Source organism: Cannabis sativa, chromosome 4 (genome assembly GCF_029168945.1).
Source record: "Cannabis sativa cultivar Pink pepper isolate KNU-18-1 chromosome 4, ASM2916894v1, whole genome shotgun sequence".
NCBI classification, from domain to species: Eukaryota; Viridiplantae; Streptophyta; class Magnoliopsida; order Rosales; family Cannabaceae; genus Cannabis; species Cannabis sativa.
Window position 1 is genome coordinate 4,032,834 of NC_083604.1, and position 22,898 is coordinate 4,055,731.

Genomic DNA, 22,898 nt, shown 5'->3' on the forward strand with positions numbered 1-22,898 from the left:
TCTATTATGCCCAAAATACCCTCTTTATTTACTTCACCCCCTCTCACTTCTTCTCTCTTTCCATCTCTCTTCTTTTCTCTAAGCCTTGCTGCCCGAAGCTACACAAAGGAAAGCTCAAATTTTTGCTCCTCTATTCTCATTCTTTTCAGCTCACTACAGTAGCAGCTACTGCACAAGGCTCACCACATAATTTCTCTTATTTTTGGACGAGCATCATACACTAACTCATGGGTAATTATTTTTTTGTTTGTGTAATCTTGTTTGTTGTTGTTATATTTAGTTTAGAATGTTGTTTTGATGCTTGATATGTGGATTGTTGCTGTTATTTTGCTATTTTTTCTGTTAAAAAATTTGCTGCCTGTAAAAATCTGGCTTTTTTCTGGTTTTCTGCATTTTTTTTCGTCGGGCCCGATGGAGCCCGATGCTGGCCCGATGGGGGGTCCGATGAGCTGAAAATTTTGATGGCAGGGATGACGGCTCGATGGGTCCGATGGTCGGACCATGTGGGTCCGATGGTTGGACCCATCGGACCCGATATATGTATTTTTTTATTTATTTTTTATTTTTTGGACCCTGGGTCCGATGCTCCCCATATGGGTCCGATGGTCGGACCAATCGGACCCCCATCGGACCCAATTGGTTTTTGTATTTTTTTTTTTAATTTTTTTTTAATTTTTTAAAGGAGGGTCCGATGCTCCTCCATGGGGTCCGATGGTCGGACCAATCGGACCCTACGGCAATTTTTTTTTGTAATTAATTAATTATTATTATTTATTATTTATTATTGTATGATTAATTTATTTTGTAGTGATTTATTAATATTTGTGTTATTAATTATTTTTTTATTAATAATTATTAGTTATTAATTATTATTTTAGTTAATGTTTTAAGAATTATTTTATTTTTTTAGTTATTTTATTATTAATTATCAATTATTAATTATAATTATAATTATTAATTATTATTATTAATTATAATTATTAATTATTAATTATTAATTATTTTTTTATTATGAATTATTAATTATTGTTTTATTTTTTTTAATAATAATTGTTTTATTATTAATTATTAATTATGAATTATTATTAATTATTGTTATATTTTTTATGGTTTTAGTAATAATTATTAATTATATTTTATTATCAATTAATAATTATTTTTTTATTATTAATTATTGTTTTATTATGAATTATTAATTATTGTTTTATTTTTCATTTTTTTTTATGAATAATTGTTTTATTATTAATTATTAATTATGATTTATTATTAATTATTATTTTATTATCAATTAATTATTATTGTTTTGTTATTAATGATTAATTAAGATTTTTTTTGTGAGATTTTTGTTGTAAATTATAACTGTGTTTTTTTGAATGTGTGTGACAGGTTCAACTGTTAATGCGTGTGTTATGTATAATGGTGTTTGGGAGCTTGATGGTAGAGATTGGGTTTATAAACGGGGCGACAATTTGACATTTGACATTGATCCGAACCTAAGCTACTCAAGTTTGGTTGATGTTTTGTACGAAGAACTGGATGTCGACAAAGTGGAGTGTGACTTGAAATTGGAAGTACATTACAAGTACAGGAAAGGCTTTGAGTATCGCCCTGAAGTTATTGGAAATGATAAGCGTGCAAGGTACTTTTTATCTACACTTGCGAAGAAGCCAGATGAATTTACTCCTTTGTTTGTGACTTTGTTAAAGAAGAATGTTTGCGTCGATTCTAGTCGCACACCAAGTTCTGTTAAGGATAATCGTAGCGAGGTTGTGAGTTTTGTTCCAGAAATAAAACCAGAGGTGTTGGTTGCGGATGTATTACCTAAATTAAACACTATGATGCTGAGTGCTGATATTGTAGCACAAATGTCGTTCATCGATGGTTTTTTTAATGGTCCAGACCCTGAATGTTATGTTGAGGGCAATGATGGCGTAAGAGACGACCAAGGTACAGAGGCCCCTGCTGTTGTACCTTTGAACTTGACTCCACTATCGTACCAAATACAACCGAGGCCACCGACACGGAAAAGAATGCCCCGTAGAGAAAATTGTCAAACACTTGGTACTAGTAGTAGTCGTCCAGGCGAAACCAGTCATGCTAGAGGAACTACTGACAGTACAGGTCCTAATAATGGTAGAGAGACCAATGATATTAGTGGTCCTACTGATGCTCGAGGGACCAATGTGACTGGATGGAGCGATCCATTTTCTTCTTCGACAAGTTACGGTAAATTCAATGAGAAAATATATACAAGAGAAGACATCGAGGATCATAGTCATCATATATCTACGGGTGGCACACCAGGCGGGGAGTTACATGTGGGAAAGTTTTTTAAAGACAGAGCATTTAAAGATGGTTGTTGGCCTGTATGCAATGAAGAAAGGGTTTGACTACTACGTTAGGAAGTCTAGTACTGATATTTGGTACGTCACATGTAAGGATACAGATTGTGGGTGGAGATTAAGAGCGAAGAAGAACGTACTTTCTAACATGTTTGAGGTGAGTACATTTCATAATGTACATACATGTTCCCTTGATATTCGAGGAAAAGATAACCGTCAAGCATCACCTTTAATAGTTGCCCATCTAATTAAGGATAAGTTCGTAATTGACGGCTTGGATCACTTGGCCTCTGATATAAGAAAAAGTATGCACAAGGATTACGGGATCCAAATGAGTTATGAAAAGGCATGGAGGTGCAGAGAGAAGGCACTACACCTAGCTCGGGGTACACCTGAAGATTCGTACTCGAAATTACCTAGTTACTTGCACATGCTACAGTTGAGAAATCCAGGTACCATCACGGATTTTGTAGAGTCTTTAAATATTCGGGCTGCCTCCGCTCGTTCTTCCAATGTGGAGGCAAGCTTTTCGGCCTGGCTTCGCAAAGCATCCTGTGTTGGTTGCCCATCCTCACCCAACACAAGTTCCTCCAAGTCAACAAATAACGGAGGCTGACCCCCGGTTATGTAACTCACAAACTCAATCTCATTCGGCCGAGGACATAACATGGAGTACGCTGTCAACTGAAAAATATAACAAATTTTTTTAATATAAAATATAGAAATTAACATGAATTCAACATAAAGCGTAACAAACTTACATTTTTAGAAAATAATCTGGTCACTTCATCCTTCCCGAGTGTAGTGTTCGGCTTACTCTCCCAGTTGACCATTTTTGGAAAGCGATGCGACCTCCTCACTGCATACTCGTTGCCCAGCTGTAATATGGCCTCATATGCCCAATACTGCAACGCTGCAGTATAGCCGTAGGCTGAGTATTTTGCCTCCTTCTGAGTGACTCCCTTCTCAATCTTTTTCAACATCTTATTCTTCACATCCAAGTAGTCCTTGTTACAAGTTTCCATCAGCTTGGTGTAAGAAATCTTTCCCCAGGGGTACTCGTAGAAGAATGGAAGGTTATCAACCATTCTTATCACAAAAGGAGGAACGACAATCTTCTCCTCCTTACCAGTGAGGACACCCATAACAAACAAAGCCATCCCCAACTTGTAGACATCATCAGCTTCTGTGCAGCTCTCAAAAACTCTACGCAGTTGGCCGAAGCTGATCGAAGGACTACCGTTGAAATATTCCATAATCAATCGGTCAGAACTTCCTTTTTCTTTGATGTCTTCCTCAGTAGGGTCGGAGAACAAGTTTAACCCGGTCACCAAGCCGAACTCCACCCTGCCAAATCTACATCTCTTCCTTCCCACATAGAAATGCACCTCGTCCGGCTTGTCAGATTTTATTTTGTGAAGCATCAACTGATGAAAAAATGCTCCTGTTGCTATAATTTTATAAACGCTACGCAAGTATACGCAATCAAGTAGTAAATCTCACACAGGTGAGGTCGATCCCACAGGGAATTGGATTAAGTACCACTAAATTATACTTATGATTCTATTCGGTAAATCAAAAGCAATTATGATTTAAAAACAGTAAAATATGAAAGAAATTCAGAAAACTTAATAACACAATTTAAAGTTGAGCAAGATGAGACAATAGGGAGGAGAATCCTGTTGTTGTTTACCCAAATCGTTAATGATTAATTACTATCCTATTCTTGGAGTAAATGACAGATTATAAAATAACCTAGCTCCTTTCAGATCTTCTAGATTCTAAATCACATGTTATCTAATTAATTCCTTAATTAAACTAACATGAAATCAGCATTAAGCAATAATCTACTCGTCACATAAGTCATGTAAATACTTTCGTTTCACATAGAACATTGATTATCTTAATTTTAGCATTCTCAATTCTCACTTTTCAGATTTTGAATTGAGATCATAGAACATGCACAAGGTGATCAATCTTAAACATGAAATTAAGAACAAATTAAGATAATTTCACACACAAGAATTGAGGAATGGTAATTAAACATTAACTAGGCAAAACATTAAACAACAATCATCATCCTCCCTAAATGGGAAATTCAGTTCAGAAACAAATCCATAACCATTCCTATAGCAATATTCAACATAAATAAATTAAAGAGGAATAAAGAAAAGAGCGTTTGAGGATAGATTACGGATCTTCACTTGAATCTCTACGCTCTTCCCCGCCGCTCTCACTGTGTTTTAGGGTTCCAAATCGCTCTCACGACTTCCAATCGCGATTTTCTATTTATACTTGAAATTTAGGGTTCGATGGACGAAAATGCCCTGGTCCGTACGGGATCTCGCCGCGGCCAAGCTTCTTCTCGCGCGGCGGGAATTTGCCAATTTTAGGTGCTTTCGTTTCTCGTAACTCGCCGCGGCGAGCTCTCTTCATCGCCGCGGCCGGATATCTGCAAAAACTTCAAAAAAATTAAGTTTTTCTTCGACTCGGCAAGACGTCTTTTAATGAATTTAGACTTTTGAGACCTCTTTTACTCCAAAGAACACGAAAACATAGAAAACAAGCGTAATTCCGTCCCAACGACACGGCTAAAGATGCACATAAATTGGATCCAAAACATAGGCTAAAAATAGCCTAACAAACTCCCCAAATCGACTCTTTACTCGTCCCCGAGTAAACTAAGACTAAACTAAAAAAAAACTGACAATGATAGCTGAACTTTCCAACAATTAAATTGTTACCACCACCTGCACAACTTCAATCCATCAATAACCAGAATTTCAACTTGCCAACTCTAAGAACTAAGTTGAATGTGCAATTTACAAGTAAGTAATTCATACAAACATAAAGCATCGCAATTTCCATCAACATCACAACTGTTCTAACTTTCCAACATTCCACTAACACATGATCAATAAGTTTGAATGACATACCTCTCTCCACTAATGTTGACAAATTTCTATTTGGAATCAATAGGTCTTTTTCGGTTAGCATCACATGGCTTAGGTACATGGGTAGGTGAGAAGTCATTTAGGCTATACTATACCATAAGCACAATTATACCAAACAAGCCTAGACATTTATTTTGCTTTCTTTCCATATATCCCAAAAACAGAAATAAGAGATTGCAATTTTTTTTTTCTTATGTGTGTGCCTCATAATTTTCTTAACTTTTTTTTTCAAGAAGACACAATTTTTTTTTTTTCATAGGCACAACACACAATATTCTTATTATTTTTTTTCAATCTCTCATTCCTACACTTTATATTTTTTCACTTACAGCACTTATTCCCCCCAAACTTGCTTCAAGGCTCATGGCATAATAAAATATGTTCAGGGTGAAAAGAGTTTAGAATAACGAATTCAGCTCCGTGAAGTGGTGAAAAATTTTTAAAACAGGCTAAGGCTCAACTTTGGGTATACTAAGGATAAAATTTTTTTAGGTAGGCTTGAAAGGCTCAATCGTTCCAAAGAAAACTTGCCTAAATCACTTTCCAAACAAAAATCATCAAGGATTTCGCTTCAAGAGAGTATGTCAAACAAATTCTATTCCATGTTCAATCAATCATTCCACAATCCAAATAGAACAGAGGTGATATGTGAGAATAGCAAATGTTTTAAATCTACATGAATCACTTCCTAGCACACATCCAGTTTAATTCAAACAGTTGCAAGTCAAGCACACAGTTATGTTTCAATCCATTGCACAAGTGAATAACAACAATTTAATCCATCTTTCAATTTAGCTATCACGCAAGACTAAAAAAAACTAAAACAAACTAAACTAAAACAAATAATCGCGAAAAAAATAAATTAAGTTTCCCCCCCCAAATTAAAATGCACATTGTCCCCAATGTGTGAAAATAAACCAGGGTGAGAGAAACTTACCTGAGCCCCTTAAAAGGGGTTTGGCGGCGGTGGCTGGTCATAAGGGTTGAAACGGGGTGGCATGGGAAAATAGTTTGGATCATCCACACCGATATTCATCCTCGTGACAAGTGTGTTCAATTGAGGCCACTCGCTCATCGAAGATACTCCTGCAGGGCCATGTAATTTTGCATATGCATGTTCGAATCGGATAATTCGGTGATTGTGAGTGTCTTTGCATGGCCGGGGTCAAGAGCCCGACAAGACGTGGTGGTTCGATGTCCTCACGTTCCTCTTCTTCTCTGCCGGGAGGACCTCCTTGGAACCGGCGGTTGACCATGAGGATGAGGAGGTTTGAAGCGAAGAACGATCGCCAAATTAATAGGCGCATTTGTGGCGTGCCTTTGTATCATAAAATCTTGTGGTACCCCATGTTTCTCACATAGATCAGTGATTATTCCAGCCAACCCAAGTCCTCCACCGGAAGATCCCTCAACCATAATGTCAAAGGTCGTTCGAACAATATCCCCCACATTCAAATTATACCCTTTCATAATACCGTAAACCCATTTAAGTCTGTCCATTTGAGCATCAGAAAAATGCTTGTTGGGGAGCATCCTTGCACTAACAAAGTAAAGCCAAGCCTTGGCCACTGGGTTGAGTTCACATCGGTACAATTGGTATGGTTCTCCACTAAGCTCATGGAACCTAAGAGCCAGGGATACCTAGAGTCTCGGCAATATCCACATAATTCGTACTTCTCTCATAAAATTGTCGTTTCAAGGGTTGTTCTTCATAAGTGAAAGTTTGGAGATCATAAAGGGCATGAATAGCGAGCATGGTAGCGAACACTCTAACCCCCCTAACTCTAACTTTGCCCTCTTCTCTTTCGAGCCGATTGGCTAAAATTCCAAAGCTAGAGTTTGATTACCACGCTCGGTGACATCTACGAACTTAGTTCATCGCCTGCGTAGGATTTGATCCCTAATAGATGCAAAAGCGGGGGGAATGTTAGCTTGGCTTAGGTTGACAATGTCTATCCCTCTATCTTCAATGAATGCCCGATCTTTCAATTTCAAAAACCGCTCTTGAGCCTCCATGTTGGTAAACCTAACTCTATCTAGATTAGGGCGTCCCCTAGATGGGTTGGATGATGAAGCTCCCTCTTCATTAACCCTTGACCTCTTTGGACCCATAGCACCCAAATTTTTCTAACTTTCAAGATTTTTCAAAATTTTGACAAGACTTCCCTTAAAAATTGACTTCCCGGGATTTAAATCCCCTTCAATCTAACCCAATTCTATTCACACAATCAATTTCAACAATGTATATAGCAAAAATCCCAAATATCCACCAAAGAATCCAAACTATCCAACAAATTCACAAATTCTTCAATAAAAATTGGAGTGGAAGTCTTAGAATCAATACCTCAATGACAATGTTCCTTTAATCATCCTCCATTGTTGACATCTTGAAGCTTTTGAGAAAGAAAAGGATGAATAAGGTATTTGGGTGAGATTTTAGGGATTTGGGGTTGATTTTGAGTGGGAATTAGTGTTTAATGTGAGAAATAAGGGTTTAGGATGATTGTTGATGAAAGTTTATGGTTAGATTTGATGAAAAGGAGTTTGAATGGGATTAGATGAAGAAAAAAATGGTGAGGAAGGGTGTTTTCGGCGTGGAGAAGTTAGGGATTTGAATGTGGTGTTTGATTTGAAATGTAGGGATTTGGCTCTTAAAAAGGAAAAACTGACCCATCTCGCCAAGCGGCGACACAGCCTCGCCGCGGCGAGAATCCGTGAAAATATAGGGGATGCCGTAAGTCCAATCTCGCGCGTGTGTCCCCTCGCCGCGGCGAGAAATCTCGAAAATAAGGTACTTTCTTGGCAAGACAGTGCAGCGCGGCCGAACATCCCATGGCCGCGGCCACCGACCAAAAATTTTTTTTTTTTTTTTTTTTTTTATAATGAAACGAGAATGATCATCAAGAAAAATAACAGTAAACTTAAAAAGAGTTCAACTAAATCAAAAGAACACTTGGGTTGCCTCCCAATTAGCGCTAACTTTATCGTCCTTAGCTAGACGTTGATCGAGATCTTCAAAGTGGCGCCAGAATCATGGCGGACTTGGTTTGATCAAATTGACCTCCCAAGTAGAGCTTTAATCGCTGTCCATTCACTTTGAAAGTATTAGGACTTTCACCTTTTAGTTCCACTCGCTCGTGAGGAAACACTTTGATCACCGTAAATGGCCACGACCACGTTGATTTTAATTTACCGAAAACAACTTTAGTCTTGAATTAAAGAGTAGAACTTGTTGACCAGTTGAAACTCCTTTCGACTAGATTTACGTCATGCCATCTCTTAGTTCTTTCCTTGTAAATCTTGGCGTTTTCATAAGCTTCATTTCGAAATTCTTCCAAATTTCATCCAGCGTAGTAGTCTTTTCTGCCCAGCAGCTTTTAAATCCATGTTCAAAGTTTTCATTGCCCAATACGCCTTGTGTTCTAGTTCCACCGGTAAATGACACGCCTTTCCAAACACCAACCGATATGGTGACATCCCGATTGGCGTCTTGAACGCATTCATAAGCCCACAATGCGTCATCCAACTTTCTTGACCAATCTTTCCTTAATCTCTCGCACCGTTTTCTCCGAATCATCTTTATTTCCGGTTAGAAATCTCGGCTTGGCCATTACTTTGCGGATGATAAGGTAGAGCTGTTCTATGACGAACACCATATCTCGAAAGGAGTGCTTCGAATTGTTTGTTGCAAAAGTGACTCCCTTCATCGCTTATGATTGCTCGGGGAGTTCCAAACCGAGTGAATATGTTCTTTTGAAGGAAGCAGAAGGATTTGTTTTACCATCATTAGGTTGGTGTGGTAGCGGCTTCCACCCATTTTGATACGTAATCCACAGCTAATATGATGTATAGATTGCTAAACGATGAAGGAAAAGGACCAATAAAGTCTATCCCCCATACATCAAACAACTCTACTTCCAAGATTCCTGTCAAAGGCATTTCGTTTCTCCTTGAGATGTTTCCTGTACGCTGACAACGATCACATGCCTTCACAAAAGTACTAGCGTCTTTGAAAAGTGTTGGCCAAAAGAATCCACTTTGTAACACCTTGGCTTTGTTCTAGTTCCAGCCAGTGTCCCCCACATGGTAAAGCATGACGGTGATTAAGAATAGAGTACATCTCCTCTTCGGCACACACCTTCAACTTATTATACGATACGTACAGTGCTTGTAGAGGATTGGCTCTTCCCAATAATAATGTTTCACCTCAGAAAAGAACTTCTTTAGTTGTTGTCGAGATAGCTCAGGAGGAGTGATATTGGCAGCCAAGAAGTTAACATAATCAGCATACCATGGTGCCATCAGACTTTCCCTCACACTAAAAAGTTGTTCATCGGGAAATTGTTCATTTATTTGTACCTCTTTTGCATTCTGACTTTCTTCCAGCTCTAGTCTTGACAAGTGATCTGCTACCAGGTTCTCTGTACCCTTCTTGTCTTTTATGTCTAGATCAAATTCTTGCAAAAGAAGAACCCATCGAATCAGTCGTGGTTTGGCATCCTTCTTAGTCATCAAGTATTTGATTGCTGAATGATCTGTATACACTATCACTTTATTACCAATTAAGTAGGGTCGAAATTTGTCACATGCAAACACTATGGCCGGCATTGTCTCTTTTTGTAAGCAGTAGTTTAGTTGGGCATCATTCAAGGTTTTGCTTGCATAATAAATGGTTCACGAATACCTTGTCAACCCGTTGTCCCAAAGCTGCTCCAATAGCATAATCACTTGCATCGCACATGATTTCAAAAGGTAATTCCCAGTTTGGTGTAGTCACAATCGGTGCTGAGATTAACTTCTCCTTGAGAATTTGGAATGCTTCAAGACAATCTTTCCCAAATTCAAAAGGTACTCCACTAGCAAGAAGATTGGATAGCGGTTTGGCCACTTTGGAGAAATCTTTGATAAATCTTCTATAAAACCCGGCATGACCCAAAAAACTTCGAACTCCCTTCACTGAAATTGGAGGAGGCAAGTTCTCAATTGTAGATACTTTGGCTCTGTCAACCTCAATACCTTCTTTTGAGATTTTATGTCCCAAACACTATTCCTTCAGCAACCATGAAATGGCACTTTTCCCAGTTCAGCACCAAATTAGAGTCTTCACATCTTGCTAAAACCAACTCCAAGTTACTCAGACATTGGTCAAAGGATGAGCCAAACACTGAAAAATCATCCATGAACACCTCGATGCACTTTTCTATTAAATCTGAAAATATAGCCATCATACACCTCTGGAATGTTGCTGGAGCATTACATAGCCCAAATGGCATTCGTCGAAAAGCAAAAGTACCATATGGACATGTGAATGTTGTTTTCTCTTGATCCTCCGGTGCTATAGCTATTTGGTGATACCCTGAGTATCCATCAAGGAAACAATAGTACTCTTGTCACTGCCAACTTGTCTAACATCGATCAATGAATGGGAGTGGAAAGTGATCTTTTCTTGTGGCCTTGTTGAGTTTTCGGTAGTCAATGCAAATTCTCCATCCCGTGACAGTTCTAGTTGGGATGAGTTCATTCTTCTCATTCTTCACCACCGTCATCCCTCCTTTCTTTGGAACAACTTGAACTGGGCTCACCCATTTACTGTCTGAAATAGGATATGCTACCCCGGCATCTAACCACTTCAAAACTTCTTTTCTGACAACCTCCTTCATTGGTGGATTTAATCTACGTTGTGCATCAATGGTTGGTTTCACTCCTTCCTCCATTAAGATTCTATGCATTACAGTTGAAGAAATCGATCCCTTTAATATCTCTGCTAAAGTCCATCCAATGGCTTTTGAATGCTTCCTTAGAACCCGTAATAGCTTATCTGTCTCTACAGAAGATAGGGAAGAAGCCACAATAACGGGAAGTGTCTTATTTTCACCCAAATATTCATACCGAGATGCTGCGGTAGGACTTTTAACTCTAACAGTTGAGGAGGCTTTTCGAAATAGATGGGGTAGGCTTTGTTGGTATGACTCCTAACTCTTCATAATACTTTCTATTCAGCGGTCCATAAGAATCGAGCCACATAGCATATTCATAAGCTTCCTTACCATCTTGTTCTACCACCTCTTCTTGTACCAAAGTCAGATTAAGAGGATCTTCAGCATGTGTCTTTGTCTCCACCAACTGGTCCACCACATCAATTGCAAAACAAGTTGTCACTTTCAGTAGGATAGGTCATTGCTTTGAGTACATTAAATACAACTTCATCTCCTTGTACCCTTAGCTTTAACTCTCCTTTACGAACATCAATTAGTGCTTTCCACTGTTGCCAAGAAAGGTCTCCCCGGGATGATAGGAACATTCTTGTCTTCTTCCATATCCGGAACAATGAAATCGGTGGGAAGATGAACTTGTCCACCTTTACTAACACATCCTCAATGACTCCTCTAGGGTGAGCTAGCGATCGATACGCCAATTGAAGATTCGTGATGATTGGCTTTGCTTCACCTGGCCGCAATCTTTTGAACATTGACAAGGGCATTAAGTTAATGCGGCTCCCAAATCACATAGTGCATTTATCCCTTCAATTTTACCAATAGTACAAGGAATAGTGAAACTCCCTGGATCTCTGAGTTTTGGAGGGAGTTTCTTCTGTAGAATAGCGCTACACTCTTCAGTTAGAGCCACTGTCTCATAGTCTTCCATCTTCCTCTTCTTTGACAAAATTTCCTTCATAAACTTCACATAACTTGGCATCGCTCTAGAGCTTGACAAAGGAATGTTAATGTGAAGTCTTTTGAAGACTTCTAGAAACTTGGTGAAGCGTTTGTCTAAGCTTGACTTTCTCGACCTGCGAGGATAGGGTATCTTTACATGATGATCAATACTAATCGGTGGAGACTGTTGTGGTGGTCTTGGGCTATCGCAGGCCTTATCCCGTTGTCGGTGTTGGTGTCGGACCGGTTGAGCATTTATTTCTACATCTACCTCAATTTGGTTGTGGTAACTCGAGCCCATCATACTTCTTACGCTCCTCGGGGTAATTGCCTCAGCTTTTCTTTAGGATTAACTTCGGTGGTGCTAGGCAAATTTCCTTGAGGGCGGAGTTGCTACCGAGTTGCTAGCCGGCCCATACGAGTACGCGGGTCTTTAATTGAAGATCTAGTTTCGATCATGAATTGGAGCAAGAAATGCTGTACGCAAACTAGAACTTCCACCGGAGGATTATTCTTGATTAAGCTGTTGGTTCGATTTCTTTGTTGATAGAACCCACTATTTCTTCTGGTTGTTATTCGTTGAACCCATAATTGTTGTTGTTGTTGTTTCTGTGAAAAATTCCCCATGGCCTTAGCTTCATCCATTGGCAAATCATCCACATCGCAGCACTCCGAAAAGTGATGACTTCCTCCACACAACTCACAAACAATTTGGGCTTGCTTAGCTTGTCTCGCAATGATTTTAGTCAATGCCTCAACGAGCCGTTAACTTTGTGATGGCATCGACTTCTAACACACCGGCTACCTTCTTGGATTGACTCCTTTCGATTTGGCCCTTTCTTGGTTGTTTAGAGCCATCTCCTCTAATAGATCATATGCCTCATTAGCACTCTTTCTCATAAAAGCTCCGCCCGCTGCTGCATCTATTAGAGTTCTAGTATTACCAACCAACCCGTTGTAGAAGTTGTGAACCAGCATCCACTTCTCTATACCATGATGGGGACACCTCCTGATCAGATCTTTAAACCTCTCCCAAGCCTCATAGAGAGATTCATTATCTTGTTGGCAGAAATTGTTGATTTCTCCTCTTAGCTTTGCAGACTTAGCTAGAGGAAAGAACTTTGACAAGAATTTTGTTGCCAGATCATTCCATGTAGCAATAGAATTCGGTGGCAAAGAATTCAACCAACTCTTGGCTCGTTCTCTGAGCGAGAATGGAAACAACCTCAATCTAATGGCATCGTCGCTAACTCCATTAACTTTAAAAGTTTCACAAAGTTCCATGAAGTTAGAGAGATGCAAATTAGGATCTTCGAAGGAGACCACCAAACCGGGCGAAGGCGCACCATTTGAAGGATGGCAGGTTTGATCTCGAAGTTGTTTGCATCCACTGCCGGTGGCCTAATACATGACTGCACTCCCGTCAGAGTAGGGAGAATGTAATCTCTCAAGCTACGGCCATTAGCTTGATCTTCCACAGCGCCACCATTATTACGCCCATTGTTCCCAACATTATTGTTCACATTGGCAGCCATGATTTCTGATGTTTCGGCGATTCTTTGAAACTCTTTCTTGCCTCTTGTTCTTTCGATTCTTCTGCAAGTTTTCTCAATTTCGTGATCAATTTGGTAATATGACCGATTGTCCTTGACGGCGCATGCACTTAGGATTCACGAAATAAATCGAAAATATTGCAAGAAAAAGGTTAGAAAAATCAGCAAGAGAAAATATACCAAAGTAGAAGTTAGTATAATTTTATGTAATATTAATCTTTAACAATTCCCCGGCAACGGCGCCAAAAACTTGTTGCTATAATTTTATAAACGCTACGCAAGTATACGCAATCAAGTAGTAAATCTCACACAGGTGAGGTCGATCCCACAGGGAATTGGATTAAGTACCACTAAATTATACTTATGATTCTATTCGGTAAATCAAAAGCAATTATGATTTAAAAACAGTAAAATATGAAAGAAATTCAGAAAACTTAATAACACAATTTAAAGTTGAGCAAGATGAGACAATAGGGAGGAGAATCCTGTTGTTGTTTACCCAAATCGTTAATGATTAATTACTATCCTATTCTTAGTGAATGACGGATTATAAAATAACCTAGCTCCTTTCGGATCTTAGATTCTAAATCACATGTTATCTAATTAATTCCTTAATTAAACTAACATGAAATCGCATTAAGCAATAATCTACTCGTCACATAAGTCATGTAAATACTTTCGTTTCACATAGAACATTGATTATCTTAATTTTAGCATTCTCAATTCTCACTTTTCAGATTTTGAATTGAGATCATAGAACATGCACAAGGTGATCAATCTTAAACATGAAATTAAGAACAAATTAAGATAATTTCACACACAAGAATTGAGGAATGGTAATTAAACATTAACTAGGCAAAACATTAAACAACAATCATCATCCTCCCTAAATGGGAAATTCAGTTCAGAAACAAATCCATAACCATTCCTATAGCAATATTCAACATAAATAAATTAAAGAGGAATAAAGAAAAGAGCTTTGAGGATGAATTGCGGATCTTCACTTGAATCTCTACGCTCTTCCCCGCTCTCCTACCGTGTTGTGTTTTAGGGTTCCAAATCGCTCTCCACGACTTCCCGATCGAGCTTTCTATTTATACTTGAAATTTAGGGTTCGATGGACGAAAATGCCCCCGGTCCGTACGGGATCTCGCCGCGGCCAAGGCTTCTTCTCGCGCGGCGGGAATTTGCCAATCTTAGGTGCTTTGTTTCTCGTAACTCGCGCGGCGAGCCTCTTCATCGCGCGACGATATGCAAAAACTTCAAAAATTAAGTTTTTCTTCGACTCAGCACGTCTTTTAATGAATTTCTGCACCCGAGACCTCTTTTACTCCAAAGAACCTGAAAACATAGAAAACAAGCGTAATTCCGTCCCAACACAGCTAAAGATGCACATAAATTGGATCCAAAACATAGGCTAAAAATAGCCTAACAGCTCCTGAAAATTGAATGGGCTCTCTCTCGAAAAACTGTTTCAAGGGGGATTCCCTCACCCTGTCCCATAGGTTGAATTCTTCAAATTTAGCCTTAATCTTCGGGTAGTAGTAACTACCCCCGCGCCATGTGACACGACCTGTGTAATGGTCCGACACTGGAATTATTAGATGTGCAGTTCCCTGAAAAAAAAAAACAGTAATTAATAATTAATAATAAAACCATAACCAATAATTAATAAAACAATAAAAAATAAAACAATAATTCATAATTAATAATTAAACAATAATCAATAAAACAATAAAAATTAAAAAAAAAAAAATTTATTCTAAAACATTAATTCATAATTAATAAAACAATAAAAGATAAAACAATAATTAATAATTAATAAAACAATAATTAATAATTAATAAAACAGTAAAAAATAAAACAATAATTAATAAAATAATAAAACAATAAAAAATAAAATAATAATTAAAAAATATTAAAACAATAAAAAATAATACAATAATTAATAATAAAACAATAATTAATAAAAAACAATAATTAATAAAACAATAATATAACAATAATTAATAATTAATAAAACAATAAAAAATAATACAATAATTAATCATTAATAATAAAACAATAATCAATAAATAATAAAAAACAATAATAAATAATTAATAAAACAATAAAAATTAATAATCAATAATAAAATAATAATTAATAAATTATAAAAATTAATAATTAATAATTAATAATTAGTAAAAAAATAATAATTAATAAAACAATACAAATTAATACAATAATTAATAATTAATAATAAAACATTAATTAATAATTAATAAAAATACAATAATTAATAAAACAATAAAAAAATAATAGAATAATTAATAATTAATAAAAAAATAATAATTAATAAAAAAATAATAATACAATAATTAATTAATAATAAGAAAAAAATACAATAATTAATTATTAATAATTATACAATAATTAATTAAACACTACTTAATAAATCAATACAAATGAAATAATACATAAAACAATTACTAAATCATTAATATTTTAAAAAAAAACCAAAAAAAAAATATCAGCTCGGATCCGATGGGTCCGATTGGCCCGATAGGGTACCCATCGGACCCATTAGACATGACACAATCGGCCCATACAGAACACACTCCGAACCCCAGCCATCGGACCCCTTTAATCGTACCATCGGACCCGAGCCAAAGGGACCATCGGACCCATAATCGGACCATCGGACCGAGCTTCTTCCCCAGATCCGAATGGCCATTTTCACCATTTTCACAGTCGGAATCCGATTTTCACGGATCCGAATCTCATTTTCACAACAAAATTCTTAAATCTAACCAATAATATTTCACAAACAATCCCAAACAAAATAAATCTTTAAACCCTTTCTAAAAAAAAAACAAACAAAAAACCACATACCTTTGACATTTTCGGAGTGGGTTGGGGTTGCGAGTTGGTCGGGGTTGAGCGTTCGTTGGGGTTCAGCTTCGACGACGGAGTGGTCGGGGTTGAGCTGGGCTGTGTCTAACCATGGCTGAGATGGGTTTTTTATTTTCTTGGGTTTATTCGGCTGAGAGAGATGAAGAGAGACGAAGAGAGAGGCTGATGGTTTCAAATGGGAGGGGTAGTTTAAGAAAATTGGTAAAGTGGTCATATATGACCAATTTTAATAATTTTGCATTTAGGGGAAAAATTATAGGGTAATGTAAGTATATTAATTCAAATTTTCCAAAAAAAATTACAATTCAAGGTACTATTATTAAATTTTATTTTGACAAAAAATAGATTCTATTTGTACTATTTTAAAAATAATAATTTTTGTAAAACACACAATCTAAAATAGTATTTACCCATAAAATTTTCTTAAAAAATTTAAAATTTAATGTACTGTATATAATTTTAAAATATAAGATATCAAATAACCATTATTATTTTATTTTTTTTAAATCAAATAACCATTATTATAAACACATAGTAAACAAATAAGTTATTACACGTGTATCCAGCTTAGATGAAGAAAAAGAAAATATGACGTGGCATTATGACGTGGCATTATGACGTCATAAATGGTATTATCTGAATGCCAATTGACTCTGAAGTCTTTGTTAGTATTAATAACTTATTACCCAAGCTTTGAGAGCGAAAGTGAATAGGAAAGCACATCAAGGCATCTATAAATATAGCACTCGAGTCGAATCATCTACAGACAAAAATATCCCAAGACGCATAGTAGTGGAGAGAAACAATCATGGCTACCGAGGATGTTAATGGCGTTACTCACGAGCTATCGGCTCTCTTCTCCTCTGGTGAGAGGGACTTTCTCGTTCGCAACAATGGTGACCAGGTTTGATTATTTATTGCACTACTCCATTTGATGTTTTTAAAGAAATTTAATTCCTTGCAAGTTTCGATTTTTTTGTTTTAGTTTTGAGATTGGAATAAACCCAATTGATTATTTTCAAACGTGATTTTGGGGGAAACCCATTTGCTCGAATGGTGGAAATTTTACAGTAGAGTTTTTGGTTGATGGGATTATTGTTGGTTTCTTTTTTATGTTTGTAGGTTAAGATTAGTAGTTTGAATGGGAAGATTGTTGGATTGTATTTTTCTGGATCATGGTGTGGTCCGTGCCGCCGTTTTACCCCCAAATTGGTGGAACTCTACAACGAGGTTGCTTCGAAGGGAGAGCTTGAAGTTGTGTTTGTGTCTTCTGATCGAGATGATGAGTCATTTAATGCCTACTTCTCTGAAATGCCATGGCTGGCTATCCCCTTTTCTGATCCTGACACCATAAAACGATTGAAGGAGTCTTTTAGTGTCAGGGGGATTCCGAAGCTTGTCATTATTGATTCAAATGGGAAGGTTTCGACCGAGAATGGGACCGCGGTTGTGTTGGAATATGGTGTTGATGCATACCCTTTCTCTCGCGAAAGAATTGACTTTTTGAAAGAGCAAGAAGAAGAAGCTAAGAGGAACCAAAATTTGAGTTCAATTCTGGTATCTAGCTCCCGGAACTACCTGCTTTCGAAAGATGGGAATCAGGTAAATTTTCATGGCTAAATTCTTGTGCTAGCTTTACTTTGGTGTTTCATTTTCATGTATACATGACAGATTGTTAATAATGATTCAAATTTATGTATTGACAGGTTCCTGTCTCTGAGCTTGAAGGTAAAACTGTTGGACTCTTATTCTCAGTGAGTTCTCATGAACCTTGTATTGAATTTACTAATACACTTGTTGAGGTTTACAATAAGCTCAAGGATAAAGGTGAGAAGTTTGAAGTTGTCTTAATATCTCTGAATTATGAAGAGGATGAGTTCAAGAAAGGATTGGAAACAATTCCATGGTTGGCTTTGCCATACAAGGATAAGATCACTGAGAAGCTTGTGCGTTACTTTGATATTTCAACCATTCCTACACTAGTCATACTAGGTCCGGATGGGAAGACTGTGAACTCCAATGTAGCTGAACTGGTTGAAGAACATGGCATTGATGCCTACCCCTTTACCCAAGAGAGGATTGCTGCTCTTGCTGAAATTGAGAAAGCGAAACTGGAATCACAAACGCTGGAGTCATTATTGGTTTCTGGAGATGATAATTTTGTAATTGGCAAGAATGGTTCCAAGGTTCGATCAATTTTTTTGTTTTCTAGTTATAAATAGTTAGATCTATGAAGTTTTCTAGCTTTTCTTAGTAGTCTATATGAATCGCTTGTACTTATTATTATATCTCTCATTTTGTTTTTTAGGTACCGATTTCTGAACTAGTTGGAAAGAATGTTGTTCTCTATTTCTCAGCTCACTGGTGTCCACCATGCCGTCGATTCACACCTAAGCTTATCAAGACATACAACGAAATCAAAGAGAAAGACGATGCATTTGAAGTAATCTTCATCTCTAGCGACTCAGACCAGTCCTCCTTCGAGGAATACTTCTCCATCATGCCTTGGTTAGCCCTTCCATTTGGAGATTCAAGGAAGAAACTCCTGAACCGAACATTCAAAGTCGAGGGCATTCCAACAGCGGTAGCCATTGGTCCATCTGGTCGAACAGTGACAAAGGATGTTGTGGAACTCGTAATGGATCATGGGGCAAAGGCTTATCCATTTACAGAAGAGCAGCTGAAACATTTGGAGGAACAAGAAGAAGAAATTGCAAAGGGGTGGCCTGAGAAATTGAAACATCATCTTCATCCTGAACATGAGCTTAAGCGTGCTCATCGCCCAGGATACTGCTGCGATGCATGTGAGGAAATGGGAAAGGGATGGTCTTTCTACTGTGAGGAATGTGACTTTGATCTTCACCCAAAATGTGCTTTGGAGAAGGTTGAAGAAGAGGGTAAAAATGGTAATGATGCTGCTCAGAATGGAAAGGAGGGGTTTGTTTGTGAAGGTGATGTGTGCCGCCGGGTTTGAGAAACAGTTAAAATGAAAATTAAGCTCCGTATGTGTGTATTTCTATGGTTTTCAGCTCAGCTCCCATGGTGTGTTGTCATCTAATTGTTATACATTACAAACGTTGCTTTGTAATTCTACTATGTAAGCAAATAATTATGTTGAGCTGAGGTTGTAAGATGAATATGTTTTGTTATGATGAGGTCACTTTTAAACTAAAATGCTATAATTTTAGATAAATAATAGAATCAAGTCTAAGTAAAGATATGAATTTGAAGACAAAGACCTCTACTTTTGATAGAATTAAACAAAACCCAAAAGAGGTTGGGGATACCCTGCAACCCACCAATTTTCCATGGAGTTCTTTGAGCAACTGAGCTAACATTAATAACAGTTCACAATTCATACCCCATCCAAAAAAGGGTAATAAATTTAGAATTGATTATGTGAAAGTGACACTTTGAACACTTCAACTAGAAGATGAGCAATGTGTCCTTTGTGTCCATAAGAACTTTGTAAAAGAATTCCACAGTGAAATATTTAGAAGATTTGATGTAGTGATAATACTAAGTTATACTGTTAGTAGAAACAAAACAACATTAATAAGACGTGACACTGGGACCAAAAGGAGTGAACGAGTGGGGTTGAAGCACACCTTTTTTGACTTTATTTTTCCCACAACATTAAATGAAGTGTCTATCACATTTTATAGGTGTTACTTTAAGATTTGATTAGTGGTATTTCTTAAAAATTAATTATATAAGGTTCGTTACTTAATTTCAGGAGTGTTATGACACAACCTCCTCCCTTCCCCCATCTCATTTGCAGTGATTTTATTCTTCAGATGAAAAGTTCAATTCGATTGTCGTTTTACTTACTTTCTTTCCTTTTTATTTTTATGTTGTCGTTTGACAAATTCAGTTGCTATTGACTATTTACAAGGCAAGATGAGTAGATATAGGAACTTTTCTAGCACGTGCGAATGGTATACATATTTCCTCCTCACGTGCCCAGTGCTACTCTTCTGATTTGGGTACCTCAATAATTGAACCCACTGAATCTGGGATCAGCTTCTTCTTTCAAGAAAAAAAAAAGGAATGAAATGAATATTCCTCCTCTGTCATACTCATACCGGCTTTGTAAGTCATCTTTTTTAGAATATTACTTTTCAATTCTGTGAATTTATGGTGCATTCGCTTTTGGGCTTTCCCTTGTCTGGAGTTTTAGTTTTTCCATCTTGTTCTCTGATGGGATTATTCTCTTTTATATGATTTCAGTTAAAAGCTTAGTCATAAATTTGCTGCAAATTCTGGGACTTTAATGTGTGTTTGTTGGGATTTCTTTGATAAAAATTTAACAATTTTTCTGGGTTTATTATGTTTTCATTGGCTTGGTTATAATCATGGAATAAAAGGGTTAGGGATGAATAGATAATGAGGGTTTTGAAAAAATAGCCATGAAATTTTTTATTAGCAAAATAATCTTATATACCATGAATTAGACCGTAGATTTACACTCTGCGGCGACCATCATAGTTGCATAGAGTAAATTATTTGAGGTTATTTTGCAAATTTTAGTATTTTAGATTGTTGGTTTGGCAAATTTTTAACTTTGATGGAACTTAATATAGAAGTACAGTTTAAGTATTTGCAGATATACATATATAAATGTCAATGTTTTCTCCGAACTAAGATTTGCAAACAATGCCAGTTTAAATGGCTAAGACAGAGATGGCAAAAGCAAGTGTTGAAATTCAGGAGAGGGAAAGAAATCGAGACTCCATTGATTTCAATAAAGCTGTTCCTAAGTTTTTGGTGCAGCTACCTAACAAGCTTCAAAATTGTTTGAAGGTAAGTAATTTCCTGATATGTTATGCAGTTTAGACAATATCAATGGCTGTTAATTATGGATTGTAGTGACTGTGAGAAGTTTTTTCTTTTTTATATTCTCAGTCTCAGCTCAAGAGATTTGCTAAACATGATGAACAACATTCATTGATTAGCTCTGAATCTAAATTGGGAAAGGAATCATTTTCTTCTTCTGATGCTGATTTGGAGAAACAAATGCAAGCATGGAGAGAAAATCCATCATGGGCTGACCCACATTCAGAAATTAAGGTTTGCAAATGTGTTTAGTTTTGTTAATAAAAATGGTAGGTTCAGGCATGTTTAATCTTAGTTATGGCTCATATGTAATCTAGCTTTGTTTTTGTTAACATAAAGCTAAGCATGTCTTATGGAAAGATGCTAATCAGGATATTAACAAAATGTAGTTACTCTTTGTAGGTTAGTGTACCAGAAGGCTCTCTTTGCAATCTTAAAGTAAATGTCAATGTTGGGCTTCCTCCTGATGCAATCTACAACATAGTAACTGATCCTGATAATAAGAGGGTTTTCAAAAACATTAAGGTAAGATATGTAATTCTCTCCACTATCACATTTTGGTAGCAACGTTGACTTTTTTAGAACTGTATACATTTTGACGAAAATTGCCCCTTTTTCTTAGTCTTTTTTCGTAATAGATTTCCTATGTTTTATGATTTACTGAGAAATGATTTACTGCTCAGGAAGTGATATCAAGAAAAGTTATAGTTGATGAAGGTCACAGACAGGTGGTTGAGGTGGAGCAAGCAGCCTTATGGAAATTTCTTTGGTGGTCAGGAACCATCTCTGTTCATGTTTTAGTTGATCAAAACAGAAAAGATCGCTCGGTAAGGACTTCTTCCAATATTTCTTTTCTTGTTGGTCTGCAACTTTAACTTTTTGAACTATGATTATTCTTGTGAATGTGTTGAATCATATGATTTTGACAACATTATTGAAAAATGGACATTGGTTAATGAAGCTATTGTTGACAAGATTCTTTGGTAGGAAAGCATTCTTATCATGTCTGTTGTAATAATTGCTGTTTTATCAGATGAAATTCAAGCAAGTAAAAACAGGGTTTATGAAAAAATTTGAAGGCTGCTGGAAAGTAGAACCTTTATTTGTTGATGAAAAGACATGCTTTCCGTTCAAACCGAAGACATGGGAAGACTATTACTTATGTACTGGAGGCAAAGGAAGGCTTGGTTCAAAGGTGAGCTTGGAGCAGCTTATTCAGCCAGCCATCGTTCCACCTCCACCGATATCCTGGTATTTAAGAGGTATTACTGCTAAAACCACTGAGATGTTGATAAATGATCTGCTTGCTGAAGCTGCAAGAATCAGAGGTGATTTGGGTCCTCAAAAATCTAACAAAGAATCTGAATCATCATCTCAAGATATACTTTCTGAAGTTGATAATGTACATGATATAAAAACAAGATGGGCCATGCGTAGGAGAAATGCAAAACTATATCATCGGAAACAACTGACGGCTAATTGATTTGTATTTAGTTTATATTTATTAAGCAGTTTTATATTTTCAGATACTATGTTATGGAAATGATTTTTTTTATTCATTTACAAGGCCCTACAATAATTATTATTAGATAATTGGTTTTGATCTGCCAAAAAAATCATGTTAAATTATGAAATTGCTTCTTAAAATTATTGGAGTTGAGA

General features: G+C 36.7%; 2 protein-coding genes and 1 non-coding gene across 4 annotated transcripts; all 3 read left to right on the top strand.

Moving 5' to 3' along the window:
* The first annotated feature begins 12,940 nt into the window (after positions 1 to 12,940).
* LOC133037548 (small nucleolar RNA R71) lies at positions 12,941 to 13,047 on the top strand. The gene has a single exon (XR_009687636.1). It is a non-coding gene; the product is annotated as a small nucleolar RNA R71 (small nucleolar RNA).
* Positions 13,048 to 17,060: 4,013 nt separating this feature from the next.
* On the top strand, positions 17,061 to 19,574 carry LOC115712631 (probable nucleoredoxin 1). Its single transcript, XM_030640934.2, has 4 exons — positions 17,061 to 17,304; positions 17,523 to 18,002; positions 18,107 to 18,586; positions 18,709 to 19,574. The coding sequence occupies exons 1-4, from the start codon at positions 17,209 to 17,211 to the stop codon at positions 19,372 to 19,374; spliced, it is 1,722 nt and encodes a 573-aa protein (XP_030496794.1). The 5' UTR covers positions 17,061 to 17,208; the 3' UTR covers positions 19,375 to 19,574.
* A 532-nt stretch (positions 19,575 to 20,106) lies between these two features.
* Positions 20,107 to 22,795, top strand: LOC115712634 (uncharacterized). 2 transcript variants are annotated; one of them, XM_030640938.2, is made up of 6 exons: positions 20,107 to 20,492; positions 21,064 to 21,203; positions 21,306 to 21,470; positions 21,639 to 21,761; positions 21,920 to 22,063; positions 22,270 to 22,795. In XM_030640938.2, exons 2-6 carry the CDS (start codon positions 21,069 to 21,071, stop codon positions 22,717 to 22,719), a joined length of 1,017 nt encoding a protein of 338 aa, XP_030496798.2. In that variant the 5' UTR covers positions 20,107 to 20,492; positions 21,064 to 21,068; the 3' UTR covers positions 22,720 to 22,795. The 2 variants fall into 2 exon arrangements, with proteins under 2 accessions (XP_030496798.2, XP_030496799.2); XM_030640939.2 differs by having other exon boundaries at positions 20,174 to 20,492; positions 20,992 to 21,203.
* Positions 22,796 to 22,898: the final 103 nt, after the last annotated feature.